We start from the raw sequence: 17,527 nt of genomic DNA, 5'->3' as shown, positions 1-17,527 counted from the left end.
GGGGCCCCAGGCCACGGCGTGCGGGGGCGAGGCGGAGCGGGGGCGGACCGCGGACGATACCAACTGGAATCCTACGGGAGGGGAAACGGGCATCGAGAGGAAATCGAGGGACGCTGTCCCTCAAAGCAACTGAAATATAGCGAAGAAGCTCGGCAGATGCAGTAAACTGTTTCCTTTGCCTTCAGGTTATCACCCAGGACGCCGCTGGGCTGTTCTAGTTCCTGCGATAGGGTAAGCTCCGACCCTGGCTTGAATGGAACAACCTACATGAGGTGGCGCTCGGCGTCCACCCGAGCGACCAGCTAGGCTGTAAATGCGCGGTCCCACGTGACTTTCTGGGCCTCGCCTCCAGGATCTGTGTCCGCCCGGCTGTGGTTTTCGTGGAGTGCACTTAGAATCAGGACGTGAATTAAGTTTGTGGTGTGTTCCCGCATTCCGAGGGTGCTTGCACAGAACTTTAGTGGGACCCGCGCTTCTGTCCTTTGAAAATTGGTTTTTCTGGAAATAACCCCGTGTTGGGATCCCCCAGGGAAATGAAGAAACCACGTGGTTGAGTTTCTGCTCCGCCGCCCACCTAGGGTGAGCGGCTAAAACGCCGAAAGCGTCCTGCCTTCGAGCCAGAGCCGAACACCGTCTACCTCTATCACACTTGCCCAACCTGTCTTTTCTGAATTTCTATTTCAGCCATTGGTAGCAGAAGCCAGTCAACGCCACCACTACACAGAGAATCAAAGACAAGCTGGGTTGGAAATCCGTCTGGTCCGTTCCCACCCCCACTTTGCAGGTGAGGAAACCGAGACTCAGAAAAAGTGACTTGACCGAAAAACGGTGCTTGGCAACAGGGCTGAATTTCGAAATGCCTGTTAATGTTCTGTCACTGCTCAGGTTTTTAGTAAGGGTGAGCGCCATCTGATGCCCAGTCTCACAAAATATTCACAATTGCAGCCGTGCTTATATTAAATAGTAAAAATTGGACTATAAAAGGTATTTTAATGCTGTTTTCAGTTATTTGTACTTACCATGCAAGTTCAATTATTCACATTTAACCCTAATAAAATAGCGCGAACGTTATTTGCTTTTTTTGAGATCTGCTTTGCTATGAAAAAACAAAAAAGTTGACTTCATAAACATTTTACCATTTTTTCCTCAACTTCACATCTTCACTACTTTCTAGGATCTAACCAGTGGGGTTCTTTTGTACCCTGATGACTATGAACATTTGTTCTATTGACTACACTAGTTGGAGATTTGCTTGGATGTAAATAAGAAACTGATGATGGTTGATCCAACCTATGGCTGGAAGAATGAGAGTGCAGCCAAGTACTTAAATGAGGTCCCATTATCGGCCTTTAGTGAACTGGCTGCTCTTCTCTCACGGTATGTTTCCCACAGCATGTATACAGCCGTCTGACACCCGAAGGAAGGCACTAGTAAACTTTTTTTTTTTTTTAAGTTAAAAATATAATAGAAGTCTGTTTTCTTCCTATACTCCAGTGGATCAACTTGTTTACATCCTAGGATGAACACACCCCATTGTGGAGACCATTGTTTTATGATTTGTCACCTGGATGTTCAACTCTAGTCTTCAGATTTTTGATAAGAGAACATTTCACTCTCGTTTTAAAACTAGAGAAGCATTGGCTTATTTTATTTTACATGACATCTGTTAAGCTAGCTCAAGGAAGATTTTCAAAGTCATATCAGTGTTCCGTAGCAAGGACTGGCATCTGTAACACAGTTTGTTTTTGTTTTTGTTTTTTAAGTTTTTATTTTGAGAGAGAGAGAGAGAGAGAGAGAGTGCGCGCGCGAGCTGGTGGGGGAGGGGCAGAGAGACAGAGGGAGAGAATCCCAAGCAGGCTCCGCACTGTCAGCACAGAACCCCACACAGGGTGAGAACCCTGAGATCGTGACCTGAGCTGAAATCAAGAGTCAGATGCTTAACCAACTGAGCCACCCAGGCACCCCTGTAGCACAGTTTTGATAACATATATTAAACATTGTAATATTTAAATAAGTTTCAACAAAGAAGATTGTAATAAATCAAAGATTAATAGTAAGCTGAAATTATAGATTCAATTTCTTATTATTAACACTGTGATTAGGATTGATGATAAACTAGAGATCCTGTCATTAGGAGGCTCTCCACTTTGGCTATGGATATGTCTTCCATAACTATTCCAGGGTTTCAGAAGGGAGCATTATACTTGACAGCAGTTATTCTTAACCTTGACTGAACATAGAAATCACCTGGGAAGTTTTGAAAATTCCTGATGCCAGAGTACCAATTGAATTAGTCTGGAAAAATGCCTGGGCTCTCCACGTGTTTTTATTTATTTATCTTTTTAATGTCTTTATTTATTTTTGAGTGGGGGGGAAGGGCAGAGAAAGCGAGGGAGACACAGAATCCGAAACAAGCGCCAGGCTCTGAGCTGTCAGCACAGAGCCAGATGCTGGGCTTGAACTCGAGCTGTGAGATCATGACCTGAGCTGAAGTCAGATACTTAACCGACTGGGCCGCCCAGGTGCCCTTCTCCACATGTTTTTAATCTGCACCTTAGGTTGGGGTGCCTGGGTGGCTCAGTTGGTTAAGCAGCAGACTTCAGCTCAGGTCATGATCTCGCAGTTCATTGGTTCAAGCCCCCTGTCAGGCTCTGTGCTGACAGCTCAGAGCCTGGAACCTACTTCAGATTCTGTGTCTCCCTCTGTCTCTCTGCCCCTCCCCTGCTCGCTCTCTCTCTCTCTCTCTCTCAAAAATAAATAAACTCCCTCTCTCTGCCTCTCCCCTGCTCTCTCTCTCTCTCTCTCTCTCTCAAAAATAAATAAACGTTAAAAAAAATTTTGCAACTTAGGTTGAAAACCATAGCTTTACTCTTATTTCTCGAAGTGTGGTTCATGAACCCAGTGCACTCATACCTCCTGAAAATGTTTTAGAGATGCAAAATCTCAGGCCTCACCTCAGACCTCCTGAATGATAATCTGCATTTTTTTCAACATCTATGTGTACATGTGTTTTAAAGTTTGAGAAGCCTGCTTATTATAACCTGTGGAGAACTATTCTAGGTATCTAAATTGCTGCAGTTCCTGATAGTGAATCATCTACAAGATGACATTAAGCAAAACGTTCTGTAAAGTTTTTATTTGTTTTGTTTTGCATTACAAATAAATGTAAGGTCAGGGTACAAACACAAAACTCTTGGATATGGGTTCTGTCTAGGCTGGCACCTGAGACGTATTTATTTTTATTTCTATTCTGGTTCAAACCCGGTCTGCTAGAGTTTTTTTCCATTATATGCCTTAGTCCTTTAGGAAATGGAATCCTTTTTTCTAACATATTCCTAAGGAACAACCCCAGTTCAAGCCAAACTACACCCCAGGCAGCTTTCTGATACCCTGCACTAGCTACTGCTTCCCTCTGTGCCTAGGTATTCATTGTGTTCCTCCTGATCCTCTCTTGGAGAGCTGATTTCAGCCAGAACACTCCCAGATGGACATTCTGGTTATTAAAATATTCAAGTGATTTTGTACTGACTGCTAGCAGGGCACTGCCCTGAGCCACCAAAGTGTCCCAGACCCCCATCCCAAGATGCCTCTGCCTGTTGCCTCTCCTGCGGCGGGAGGCCTGAGCTCCAGTCCAGCAGGAGCTCCAGGACCCTGAACCAGGCCTCCAGTCACTGTCCCTTCTGATCGAGCAGTGTTGGCATACCTCTATGCCATCTTCATCTACCTTGACAAAATCAAAGTTTCTCGTCTCATCGTTTTTCCTCATTCTATTCTGTAGTCCATTTTGTATTTTGTAACTTTTTCTTCCACATACCTGCAAGGCACAGGTCTCATAGATCTATGTCTTTAATACATCATGGAGGTTCTCAACGTGTGGTCTCTAGACCAGCAGCATGAGTCTCACTTGGAAAGTGTTAAAAATGCAGATTCTCTGGCCCTCACCAGACCCAATGAATCGGAAATGGGGGTGAGGCTCAGGAACCTGTATTTTGTTGATAGGCTCAAGCATTTCTTATTCATACTGAAGCAAAAGAACCTATGATCTACATTTTCAAAGCCCTCTCTAATCAATTCCACACTTCGTACTTTATGTGGTATATGTTTCTGTTGAGTTTGTTACAGACGTTTTGTATGATATAAAATTTATTTGAGATATGGACTGACTAGATTGGCCAATTTAAGATTCCATTTTAGGAAGGGTGGTTGATAATATAATTACTATAGTACTTTAAAAAATGAGTTTCCATAGGGAGAGCATATCACTAGGTGTGATGGAGATCCATTAAAAATAATTTTTTTTAATGTTTATTTTTGAGAGACAGAGAGACCGAGTGTCATCACGGGAGGGGCAAAGAGAGAGGGAGACACAGAATCTGAAGCAGGCTCCAGGCTCTGAGCTGTCAGCACACAATCTGAAGGATGGAGATCCATTTTAATTTTGAGTATATACGTTTTAATAAATTTAGTCAATTGAAAATGAATGTGATGTTAGGGACAATAGCTAAGACTGAACATAAGCGGGACTTGATGTTTCTTGAAGTGATGATGATATTTTTTGTCAGTGGCAGCTTGACTGGCTTTTGCAGGTTAATGTTCCAGAAGGGAAACTAATTTTTATCAAATAGCTGCTGTGTGTTAAGCATCAGCAGAAGTGTCTTCACATATTATCTCAATTAATCATCAAACTGCTGTGAGATACAAGCACCCCTATTTTACTAATGAAATTGAAACCCAAAAGTTGATAGAGTTGTTACTGATTTTATAAATTTAGTCAGAGAATCACTAAAGTTTTAGAGGCAGAGGGAGCTAATATCTTCTTTACTTCTATCTTTTCTTTCTACGACTGGGGAAAGTGAAAGGCTAAGTGATTTGACTGCCACATTGCTAGGCAATGGGGACTAAAACACTCCTAATTTAAAATATGTACAAAATGCAAAAACTCAGAATATGGAACCCTGAGGTTGCCAGACTATTCATTCATTAACAGATAACTGGCATGGTTTGCAGTTGGAGCAAACAAATTCTTTAGATAGAATTTCATTTTTTTAAATTTTTTTATTGTATTTATTTTTTATTTTATTTAAATCCAAGCTAGTAACATAGAGTGAGTATTGGTTTCAGAAGTAGAACACAGTGATTCATCACTCACATATAACACCCAGTGCTCATCCCAGCAAGTGCCCTCCTTAATGCCCATCACCCATTTGGCCCAATTCCCTACCCACCTCCCCTCCAGCAACCCTCAGTTTCTTCTCTGTATTTAAGAGTCTCTTATGGTTTGCCTCCCTCTCTGTTTTTCTCTTATTTTTCCTTCCCTTCCCCTATGTTCATCTGTTTTGTTTCTTAAATTCCACATATGAGTGAAATCATACGATATTTATCTTTGATTTATTTTGCTTAGCATAATACACCCTGTTTCCATCCACATTGTTGCAAATGGCAAGATTTCACTCTTTTGATTGCCAAGTAATATTCCCGTGTATGTGTGTATGCCACATCATCTTTATCCATCCATCAGACAATGGACAACATTTGGGCCCTTTCCATAATTTGACTATTGTTGATAGAGCTGCTATAAATGTTAGGGCACACGTGCCCCTATGAATCAGCATTTTTGCATCCTTTGGATAAATACCTAGTAGTGCGATTGCTGAGTTATAAGGTAGCTGTATTTTTAATTTTTTGAGGAACTTCCATACTGTTCTCCAGAGTGGCTGCACCAGTTTGCATTCTCACAGCAGTGTAAAAGGGGTCCTCTTTCTCCACATCCTCGTCAACATTTGTTGTTGCTTGAGTTGTTCATTTTAGCCATTCTGACAGGTGTGAGATGGTAGATAGAATTTTTTTTTTTTTTATTGGTGGGAAATATTTATTCAAACTAACATAGGTAAAGACTTAATGTCTTTGCTATATTGGAAAAATATTTACATTATTATAGAAAAATAGCTAAATTTCCTGAAGAAGTAACTCACAGAAGTGCATATGGTTAGTACACTTTTTTTTTTAACTTTCCACACTTTTTTATTTTTTTTTATTTTTTATTTTTTAAAATTTACATCCAAATTAATTAGCATATAGTACAACAATGATTTCAGGAGTAGATTCCTTAGTGCCCCTTACCCATTTAGCCCATCCCTCCCCACAACCTCTCCAGTAACCCTCTGTTTGTTCTCCGTATTTAAGAGTCTCTTATGTTTTGTCCCCCTCCCCCTCCCTGTTTTTATATTATTTTTGTTTCCCTTCTCTTATGTTCATCTGTTTTGTCTCTTAAAGTCCACATATGAGTGAAATATGATTTTTGTCTTTCTCTAATTTCACTTAGCATAATACCCTCTAGTTCCATCCACGTAGTTGCAAATGGCAAGATTTCATTCTTTTTGATTCCAAGTAATACTCCATTGTGTGTGTGTGTGTGTGCGTGTGTGTGTGTATATATATATATATATATATATATATATATATATATATACCACATCTTCTTTATCCATTCATCCATCGATGAACATTTGGGCTCTTTCCATACTTTGGCTATTGTTGATAGTGCTGCTATAAACATGGGGGTGCATGTTTCCCTCCGAAACAGCACACCTGTATCCCATGGATAAATGCCTAGTAGTGTAATTGCTGGGTCATAGGGTAGTTCTATTTTTGGTTTTTTGAGGAACCTCCATCCTATTTTCCAGAGTGGCTGCCCCAGCTTGCATTCCCAGGTAGATAGAATTTTAAATGTTTATCTCAAATTTCCCAAAATAAGAAAAATGTCCAGATACCACACTCCCCTTATTCACATGGCTTAATGTAAGACACGGCATACATGTTAGACTTTGCCATACTAGCAATTAGGGAAAGGTCACAAAATTAACATTTTGTATATAAGTCCCCAGAATGCCTTTACTCTCTTATTTGTAGACATGGAAGAATCTAGAATTCCTTCTGTTTAATCAAAAGGAGAGTCTTAAAATTTTGTTATATTAAACAAAACTTGGAGTTAATTGGGATAAGCTTTTGAGTCCTTGAACCAGTTTCTCCAAATGACATGGCTAAACATACATCATCCTAATACAGAATACATTTTTTTAAGTTTATTCATTTATTTTAGAGGGAGAGATCACACCAGCACAAGCAGGGGAGGGGCAGAGAGAGGGAGAGAGAGAATCCCAAGCAGGCTCCGCACTGCCAGCATGGAGCTCAGCATGGGGCTCAAACTCAAGAAATGTGAGATCATGACCTGAGCTGAAATCCAGAGTCAGTACTTAAGTGAGCCACCAGACACCCCAATACAGAATACATTTTAATACAGAAGTATTACTGGGTGTACCTTCATTAATTTTTTTTAATGTTTATTTTTGAGATAGAGACAGAGTGAGAGCAGGGGAGGTGAGAGAGGGAGACACAGAATCCAAAGTAGGCTCCAGGCTCTGAGCTGTCAGCACAGAGCCCAACGTGGGGCTCACACCCACAAACCGCAAGATCATGACCTAAGCTGAAGTCAGGTGCTCAACCGACTGAGCCACCCAGGAGCCCCACAGTGTGTACCCTTAAATGGTGGTAATAAGAACCACTGCATACACAGATTTGTGATTAAACTTTCCACACAGCCTGAGAGTAGGAAGTGGAAGCAAAGAAAGGGACCATGAACTTGCCATCCTTTAGAAGGTTGGCAGAGTTCTACCTTTACCTTTCAAGTGAGTTGAAAAATAAAGGGAGGTGGAATCCGTTTCTTAACCCATGCAGATACCACAATTCTTTCATATCAGATAAAATGCTTAATTACCTAGTATATGGGTTCATTGCCAGTAAGAATTGCTCTGCTGCTTGTTATTACATGACTAATGCTTGTAATTTGTTTTAAGCAGGATCTCTGCAAAGCATCAGTTTCATTCATCACATGCTTCACTAGTTGGTGAGAGTCTCTGTGGCAGTCCTAGCCCCACTTTGAGATGTCACCAGTGTGACCAGAGGAACCCATCCAAAGGCCCAGAGAGGATCTGGGGACTTCATACAAACAGCTTAACCTCTCAGGTTGGCTGAAACTCTTCAGAATAGAGGAAGAGGAGGTATCTCCTCTTCAGTGTTTCCCAAATCTGGCTATTAATCAGTCATTGAGGAGCTTTTAAAAAATACAACTTCCCAGGCCACACCCTGAAAGTTCTACCCAGTAATTTGTCAAGCATACATTTGATGAGCATATACAGCATAAAAGGTCCTATTCTAGGTCCTGCATACAAATTATTGATTCTGTGAACCCTCACAACAACTCTATGTGGTAGGTCCTCTGCTTTGACATGAAGAAATAGAGATACAGTGAGGTTCTTGCCTGAGTCCATGCATCCAGGGGATGGCAGAGCTAGGATTCAAACCCAGGCTGTCTGGCTCCATAACACATTCTTAACACTATACTGCCTCTGGGTCACTTGAGAATGTGCACCATGCCTTCTCCCCACCCATCTCCGATCTTAGTATAAAAGCATATACCAAATAACAATAAAGCTGTTATTTAAGAAAAAAAAAAAGGCAAGCATATTCCAGTTGTCAGGAGTTAGGGATGGGTGGTGGGGAGCAGGGGAGTAGGTATAAAGGGGTAGCCCAAGGGAGGTCTTTTTGAAAAGATCTGTGTCTTGACTGTGGCATCAGTCACATGAACCTACACATGATGAAATGATAACACACATGGTACCAATGTCAGTTCCCTGGTTTTGATATTATACTATAGTTGTGTAAGATAATGTCCATTGGAGAACCTGGGTGATTGGTATACAAGACTGCTCTGTACTATTTTTGCCTATGAAATGTACTATTTCATTTCAAACTGAAAAGTAAAAAGCATATGCCTACTTTTGGCAACCCCCAAGTCAATGAGAGGTCTGTCTCCTTAAGATTGGCTTAAAGAGAGATCATTCTTGGAAGACAGACCTTCCACTAAGGGTAAGAAAAGCTCAATCAATGGCTTTGGGCAGAGCATGAATGCACCGGCGGTGGTGGTGGAGGCAGCTGAGCGAGGTCACCACTAACAGAGTCACGCACTTCAGTGACTACACAGAAGGGGCTGAAACCAGTTACTTATGTCTTGCAGTGAATCCCAAATGACTAGTGCCCAGCTGACTTAAGAAGCTCCAGGTTGAGCTGAATGAATGCACAGAGTCCCTACGCCATATTTAGAGACTCTGACTCAGTAGATCAAGGACAGGGTCTAGCAGTCTCTGTTTTAAATGTTCCCCAGGTGATGGGTTTGAGAATCTTAGATTAAGGAACAGCTGATAAAGCTAGATCCCCAATAACATCACAGGAGTGTCAACCACCGCAGGGTTGATTTGGGTTGGGATGAACAGTCCAAGCTCTTGGTTTTCATTTGGTTGGTATGGTCAGAGACAACTATTCTCTTCATGTCATATAGAAACATCGAAAGTATATGCCCTTTTCTGCATGCTGTGTATAAACAGTGAAATATTAAATGAATTTATCAATTGCCTCTTTTCTATTTGGTCATTTACCAGGTTTCTCAGGGTAGAAAATGTATTTTATAAACAACATAATTCTGCTAAAAATGTTTTAGGATTGGAAGGCCATTAGGTACCCTGCTAAATTAAGAATGGTTTTGGTTACAAGTAGCAAAGTAGTCAACCAATAGTAACATAAGCAAGCAGGGGTCTATTTGTCTCACAGGAAAAAGTCCAGAGATAGGTGCTTGCTGGAATTGGTTCTGCAGCTCAAGAGCTGGGACTGACGTCTCTAGTTTTCTTGACCTTTCCTTCACAGCTCCATGCTGTCTGCGTTCAAGACTGGATGAAGGGAAGGGGCAGGACCACTGGCATTCTACTCCTGTCTCACTGGCCAGATGGTATCCCATGGCCATGACTAGCTGCAAAGGAGGCTGGGGAATGAAGTGTTTTGCTTTTATAGTCTCTATGGCAGAGGCAGGAAGGAAAAATGGGGAGGGGTTAGGTGTTGGGTGGGCCAACCTACAGCGGTCTGCACAGCTTTCAAATTAAATTTTATCAGGCACTGTTTAATTAAATACAGAAACAGCTTATCAGACGCATAATAATAAGTTGTCAGAAAATATTGTATGAAAATCAGGCATAATGATCTCCACTGTCAACAATCATACAGCGTTGTTTTGGTCTTTCATTCTCTGTTGGAACCAATTCTAGTTTTCGAAGAACTTGTGTTCCTTCAATCAATTGCCTATGTAGGAGGAAAAAATGGAAAACTTAGTCATAAATTTTCACACTTAGCTTCCATTCCTAAATTGAGTCCTATCTTGTTTAGCTGAGGCTATTTTGTATGAATTAGATTAACACCTGTCATAAATAGCTGTAGATGTGTCCACTTTGCCATGGCTCCTTCACATCTGTTCTGGGATCAGAACAGACTGAAATCTGTCATTCTCACTGCTGGCAGAATGATCTCTTAAAAATGCAAATCTAAAAAAAAAATGCAAGTCTGATCTCACCTCCCTGTTAAAACACTTCAATAATTTCCCATTATTCTTGTGATAAAGACCAAAAATGTCTACCATGGCCTGCCATGGCCGGCCTCCCCACTGCCCTCCAGTGCTGTCCTATGGTGTGCTCCCCTCGTTCTCTGCCTCAGCTGGACTGGCTTCAGTACCTCAGTATCCCATGTTGCTTTCCAGCCACATCTGTCTGTTTTGCTCCTGCCCCCCACTTCCCTCAGCATCACTCCACAGGGAAGTTTCCCAGAGCCCACCTCTGCTTATGTCAAGCTCCCAGTCTTATGGGAATTATCAGGGTTAATTTGACATTTATTTGTATGATTCTTTGATTAATTTTTGATTTTCCCATGAAGACATGGTTCATGCTTTTACTTAATACTCAATGCCTAACGTAATGTAGGCACCTAATCAACATCCACTGAATACATGACTAAAAGTTCAAAGCCATGGTAGTTTGGATCTCCAGACATTCACCAGCCATGGGCTGGAATTTCCCTGAGTAGAGCTAGACTTCTGATGGTTCTCTCAATTGAAAGAGAGCAACATGGACCAGAGAGTCAGCCCTAAACATAGGACTAATGCCCTTTGCCAGTGTTTGGGCGGAAACAGTGGCTGAGGGGGAGGTGAGGTTTCCATTTCATGAGCCTTTATAAGGACATGGCCATGCTGACACTGATCACCCTCTAGCCATCTCTTTGTCTGCCTCTGGCAGAAACCGTGACACAGAGCCTGACACAAGGTACAGTCTGAGGATGAAGAGCAAGGGATAAATGGACAGATTGACCACTGACTAAAGAGGATGTGAATGAAGCCTGTTCTACAAATTGGTTTCACAAATATTGAAGAAACACCTCCTGTGTGCATCTCTCCACTGTGACAGGTGTTAGGACAGAAGATGCATTTTTTTTTTTTTTTTTTTTTTTTTTTTTTTTTTACACTGTGCCAAAGAGGACAAAGAAGCAGTTTGATTTGGTAATCAGGAAGTTTCTGACCTAAGCCCTGAACAGGATTTTGGCAGACTAGCGGGAGGTAGAAAGGAACAAGATAAGCAAAAGCCCAGAGGCTCTTCTGCGAGTGAGGGTACTCTGGCTGGCTGCAGTTCAGTTGCCATGTTGAGTTTCCAAATCTCCATTTCCAGCCTTTGCCCAGTGTGAATAACCACTTCTGGTATTCCAGAGTTGCCATCTGCCTCTAGTGTAGGTATCCTAATCTGAAACACAACTTGTCCATCCTGAATTCATGACCTCTCCCATATCCTCCTTGTATTCTCTATCTTGGTGAATGGCACCAACCATCCAATCAGTTCTAAAATCCTAGTTGTTTTTCTAGACCTTCACTGCCCAACATGGTAGCCACTGGCCACATGGGGCTATTTTAGTTTAAAATTTAGTAAAATTTAGTTCCTCAATTTTACTAGTCATATTTTGAGTGCTCAATGGCCGCATGTGGCTGGTGGCTATCATACTGGACAGCACAGATTATGGTACGTTTGCATCACTGCAGAAAATTCTGTTAGATAACCACCGCTCTAGACTCTTCCCATGACCTCACCACGACCATTTAAATGGTCGTAAAGTCTTGTTGAATCTAACTTCCAACTACTTCTTGAATTTTCTGTTCTTCCCTTGCTTACCTGTACTGCCAGTGCCTTGTGGCCCAGGACTTCATTTATGGCACTATTATCATTGCTTCTTAACTGGCCTTTCCACCTTCATTTTCATCCTTTGCCAATTAATTCCTCGCTTCTTCTAAAAAGATTTTTTTCAAAATAAGAACCTGGTCGCGTTGTTCCCAATTAAAAATTCTTCCGTGGCTTCCCATCCCCTTTGGGTGGGGAATCTCTGCTCAGCAGAATGGCATTCATAGCCCTTTGGGACCTGGGCCTATCTCCTCTTCTCCACTCTCCTTTCTCTCCATTCTCCACTAGGTACTAAGCTCTAGCCAGATCAAATGACTTGTAGATAAGATGCTCTCCTTACTTCTTAAAGCCTTCTGCCAAAGCTCTTTGCTCTTCTTAAAATTTTATTTTACTCATTTTGATGCCAGCCTTCTCTGCCTAACTTCTATGTGAATTTCAGTACTCATCTCACCTTCTCATGAAGCTTTCTATGACCCTTCCCCCATTTGGGCATCCCCTATAAAGAAATTAATTCCCCCCACCACTGTCCCCAACATACACCCTTTCTACTTATGCATGTATGAATGGAGATTTTACAGCTTTGTATTTTGATATTCTTTCCCTGTGAAACCACTGGGGTAAGACTGTGGGTTGATACAGTCTCCTCTGAAGGCAATTCCTAGTGTTATCCACCTATCTGAAGGGGCAAGTTGATGTATCAGAAAGTAGGGCTCAAAAGGAGGGGAAATTTCTCTTTCTAGACCTTGCTAATCATGTCTGGGCTTCCAAAAGGTCAGATAAACCTGGGAATGCTCTGAGATGATAGGAAGAGAAAGCATTAACACTAGAGGCAGTCCTATAGTGGGGAAGGATGGTACCCCTGAAAGAGTTAAACTTTGTTGGAGTATCTACTTGCCTATTATGGTATTATCTGTCTGCTTCTGCCTAGTGTCTTTAAGGTCTTGTTTAAATATTTCAGTTCAGACTCCACTGTGATTTGGAGATTTCAGGGATTAACTGAGCTCATACTTGAGCTAGAACAATAAAAGAGGTGCAGTGCCTCCCTAAAACCAGTGTGGTGGTAACAACAAAAATGAGTGAGCAAGATTCCCCTGGAGGATGGTGAATCCCATGGAAAACAGCAATCATCAAAAGGAGATCACATCCTCCATTCCACTGCCACCCTCTAGGGATCTGCGTTCACTTTTACTGATGGAGTTGGAGGGTGTTGTTTTCTCTCTCTCTCTCCTGTATCCCTGGTGCACTCTTTACAGAACGGGCATAGCCCAGGTCTGACTGACTTATAGCTGTTGGTTTTCTAACACACTGGAGACTCCCTAAAGGGCAGAAATTGTGCCTCTTCACTCTTTCCCCAGGACTGAGCACCATGACTGGCATATAGTAGGTATCTAATAAAATGCTGGTTGAATGAATGAATCAGGAGGCTAACAGAAGTGAAAGCTGAAAAAATATGTGGGGCCAGACAGTAAAAGCCCTGAATGCCACTCTAGACTCTAAGCTGTATGCATCTGGGGGTGGGGGGGGTGGTGAAGGAGGAGGCATTAAACCTTTTAAAGCAGTCATGTTTGTGATGAGAGAGGTACCTTTTGGAAAGATGTGAAGGATCACCTAACCATGTGATTAAGATGGCACGAGGATATTTAAATGATCCAGGAAATTGTGAGGGTTATTTGGATTTCAAAATAATTGAAGAATGCTCATTTTCAAAATTAGAATGCAGCTTATTAGGACCAGGGAAAATAGAAGACAACACATCCTTTTAGGTTATGCATTGATTAATATAAAATCATCTCTTTTTTGAAAGAAATCTTTGGATGAAAATATACTTTCTGCTTTTTCAATCTAGAAATATCACTTGCATTACAGTGAAGGAATAATTGTGGTTAAAATTAAAACTGCTGTGAAATTTCACGGGAAGAAGAGTCAGCAATTATTTCTATGGAGTGGCTGGAATAATCTAATACTTATTCAGAAAAGTTCTAATGCTCTGCATCATTTCAGGGAAGACCAAGTAAACTTCAATTTATATTGACTTCACTAGTAAGACATCATTAGATTGATAAAGAGTATATTCGTCATCCATTTTAGGTCCACATGCCTATAAGCAACTTGATAATATATTCTAATAATTATTACCTGAGATGTTTCCATATTTTAAATTGTTCAGTTAAAAAAGTTACTTGTAATTTGGAGTATTCGTCTATCTCTTCAAAATGTTCATGTACAGTATTTAAATGGCTTCACCTCATTTTTGCATCTAGATATATCTACATTATTAAGCACTATGGTATTATTCATAATAAATAGAAGATAATATCCTTGAGGCTGAAGATAGAAGGATGGGTGGATGGATGGATGGATGGATGGGTGGATGGATGGATGGATGGTCAGAACATTTAACGGCTGTGCCTAAATGGTTTCTGTGGTTTGTATGTTTTTAAGTAGGCTTTGCAACCAGCACAGAGCCCAAAGCGGGGCTTGAACTCACGACCTGAGATCAAGACCTGAGCAGAGATCAAGAGTCTGACACTTAACCAACTGAGCCACCCAGGTACCCCTCTGTTTTTTAAAGATAGCAAGCTTGTTATGAAATATTCATTCTAAATGTTTGTGTATATTTGTATTATTTTTGCTTTAAAATTCTATCCTCAGTTACTCATAAACCATATACCAAATCTTTTGGAACCACGTTTTTACATATGTAAGTATTATAATTTTTTTGTTTAAAGTTTATTTGTTTATTTTGAGAGAGAGAATGAGCAGGGGAGGGGCAGAGAGAGAGAGAGAGGAGAGAAAGAATCCCAAGCAGGCTCTGTGCTATCAGTGCAGAGCCTGACACGGGGCTTGAACCCATGAACTGTGAGATCATGACCTGAGCCGAAACCAAGAGTCAGATGCTCAACTGACTGAACCACCCAGGCACCCCCATATATGAGTATTATACAGACAAACGTACAGCACACATACCCAAAAGCCACATATTTTCTGTCTAGATAGGGCGTTGGTTGTAGTGTGATGTAGAATTGTGACCCATTGCTGTGACGGCCTTTGTTGACCATTCCAAGAACTCCCCTCTTATCATGAGGAATTGAAAAGTTTTCATCTAGAAAATACAATAAATAGTAGGTCATTAAAATATTTCCAAATTGTGAATATTCTGTTTCATACTTCACTCAACTGGGCTGTTAAAAAAGATAATATAAAGTCTTATTAGAACTATTTGAACATTTCTTTACCTTTAGTTTATCATTACTGTAGCTAAAAACAAGTGTGCTAAGAAAATTAATAATGTAAAAGGAAGTACTTTAAATTAATAATGTAAAAGGAAGTACATTGCTGAGGAATAAAGGTCAGCAAATTTTCTCGTGCTGTTTTGGCAACAGGACTTCATTCAGCCTACCAGCGTGATCATTAAAAATATCCCCTTTGAGAAGGCTTTCGGATATGACCCTTCCCCTCATAGCATCTTATACAGACCTCTGTGGTAGTATTCATAACACTGTGTGATTGTTTACATGGTTTTTTCTTCTCTAGTATGTGCAGACAGGGACCTTGTCTCAATATAGCTTAACTCCTAGGGCCTCCTAGCACCTTATCTGGCATATATGTGGTCTTAAATGTTGATGATGAAAGTAATTCATGCTGATTTTTAGTCTTCAAATAAATTTTAATCTCAAACCATCTATGGACCAAGTGGAAAGTGATTTTTTTTTTTTTTTTTTTTTTTTTTTTTTAGTGTAAGGTTAACAAGAGAATTATATGATGGTAAATTAGGTTACCATTTTCAGGAAGTGCCATTTTTAGCATGAAATAAGATTGACCTCCAAACTCAAAATACAGAAGGAAGTAGTAGAAGAGGAATTCACTAAAAGTTTTCAGTCAATAACGTTATAAAATTCTGGGAATTATTGAGAGATATGAACACTAACTGTCAATAAGCTTTTCTGAAACTGCAGTTGCTAAGTATTTAGTTTCAAAGCTAAACCAACTAAGCAATTAAGCCATATTTATGGTAGTTACTTTTAGCTTGTTAAGTTGCAAACTGAGTAAAAACCTCTGAAATCTTATGAAATGCATATAAAGCATTTTTGTGTAAATGGTTCTATATAATTACATTAATGCTCTATATTCATTTCAGGGGAATTGAGAAATAATCCATTAATTTTACAGAAAATCGCATGGAATAGAAATCTGCCCAAAGATTCAGAGTTTTACCAAAATAGCATTTGTCATTGTTCTTAGATATTATGATAAATTTTTCTTTAATTCTGTAAGCAATAAGAAAATTTGTAGGGTTGTAACATTTTTACATTCTGTGATTATGGGCGAAATGTTAAAGCTTAATTAACTTAATTAACTTTTAAAAAGTTAATGTATAGGTATAGGCAGCCCCTGACTTACAAATTTAAAGTGTGTTCACCTCAAAAGATGTGCGAAAATTAAATAACTATGTTAACAATTGTTTTAACAGAATGTTGATGTGGAATGTAGGGACCTGAGGCTATGTTGCTTCCAAACCCCTCAGTGACAGTGCCACAACCAAGTCCTTGGGTAGAATTTGACCTGCTCCTGCTTCTGGAAAGCATCCCACTGAGGGGAAGGGAGCCAACACCCCGCCCCCCACCCCCTTCTCTACACAGTTACTGGTGGAGGCCTTCGCCATGAATAATAAGCTGTAGTGACCCTTCCCATAGCTTGGCATGAGATGCAGCTAAGACTTGGTACCTGCTTCACAGCTCACTTGGGGAATGAGTGGCCCCCAGCCATGCTGGAGCATATTATCCACTTAAAGATGGGAGCCAGTGGCATAATAGAGTTCAAAATAAAACTCTGTCCTTAGAGAAGCTTTCCTGAGAAATGGATATCTGAATAGTATTTTTACATTAATAGGGAGAGAGATATTTTCCTACAAGTAACAATATTAAGATGAAGAATGAAAATCCCAGGTTTAATTCAACATTTGTTCATTTGACAAATATTTTTTGAAAATTTTTAAGTTTATTTATTTATTTTGAGGAGAGAGAGAGAGTACAAGCGGGGAAAGGCCAGAGAAAGAGGGAGAGAGAGAATCCCAAGCAGGCTCCGCACTGACAGTGGGCTCGCACTGACAGTGGGCTCGCACTCACAAACTGAACTCAAACCGTGAGATCATGATCTGAGCAGAAATCAAGAATCGGTTGCTCAACCAGCTGAGCCACCCAGGTTCCCCTTGATAAATATTATTTGAATGCCTAGTGTATCCTGAGTGCTAAGTAGGAGCTTAATGCTTTTGATTTACATTTAAAAAAACGTAAATTTAGTCTGCTCACATTTTTTTGAGGACAGGAAAAACAAAACTACTGATCATTAAGTCAACCAAACCTTTTTTCTTTTTCCCTTCACTTTGTCTGAGTGGGTTAATTAACTGCTATAAATTATTTTAACTCTATCGG

The 17,527-nt window shown here is 40.5% G+C and overlaps 1 protein-coding gene across 4 annotated transcripts in view; it reads right to left on the bottom strand.

Annotated features, from left to right (window-relative positions):
- Window positions 1–9,985: 9,985 nt before the first annotated feature.
- The window catches only part of PPIL6 (peptidylprolyl isomerase like 6), a 32,362-nt gene continuing 24,820 nt past the window's right edge, over window positions 9,986–17,527 (bottom strand). For 3 of the 4 annotated variants that reach the window (XM_019443046.2, XM_053904584.1, XM_019443047.2), the window contains 2 exons: window positions 15,063–15,198; window positions 9,986–10,185 (listed from right to left, as the gene is read on the bottom strand). In XM_019443046.2, coding sequence (XP_019298591.1) covers window positions 10,074–10,185; window positions 15,063–15,198 — 248 coding nt within the window. In that variant the 3' untranslated portion in view covers window positions 9,986–10,073. Of the gene's footprint in view, window positions 10,186–12,089; window positions 12,205–15,062; window positions 15,199–17,527 lie in introns of all 4 variants that reach the window. The other variant, XR_008422926.1, reaches the window with a different exon arrangement.

The sequence above is a fragment of the Panthera pardus genome, unplaced genomic scaffold (genome assembly GCF_024362965.1).
Source record: "Panthera pardus isolate Hobbes unplaced genomic scaffold, ASM2436296v1 HiC_scaffold_17, whole genome shotgun sequence".
Taxonomy (NCBI): domain Eukaryota; kingdom Metazoa; phylum Chordata; class Mammalia; order Carnivora; family Felidae; genus Panthera; species Panthera pardus.
The sequence above is the reverse complement of the archived record's forward strand: the minus strand, read 5'-3'. Positions and strand labels throughout refer to the sequence as shown.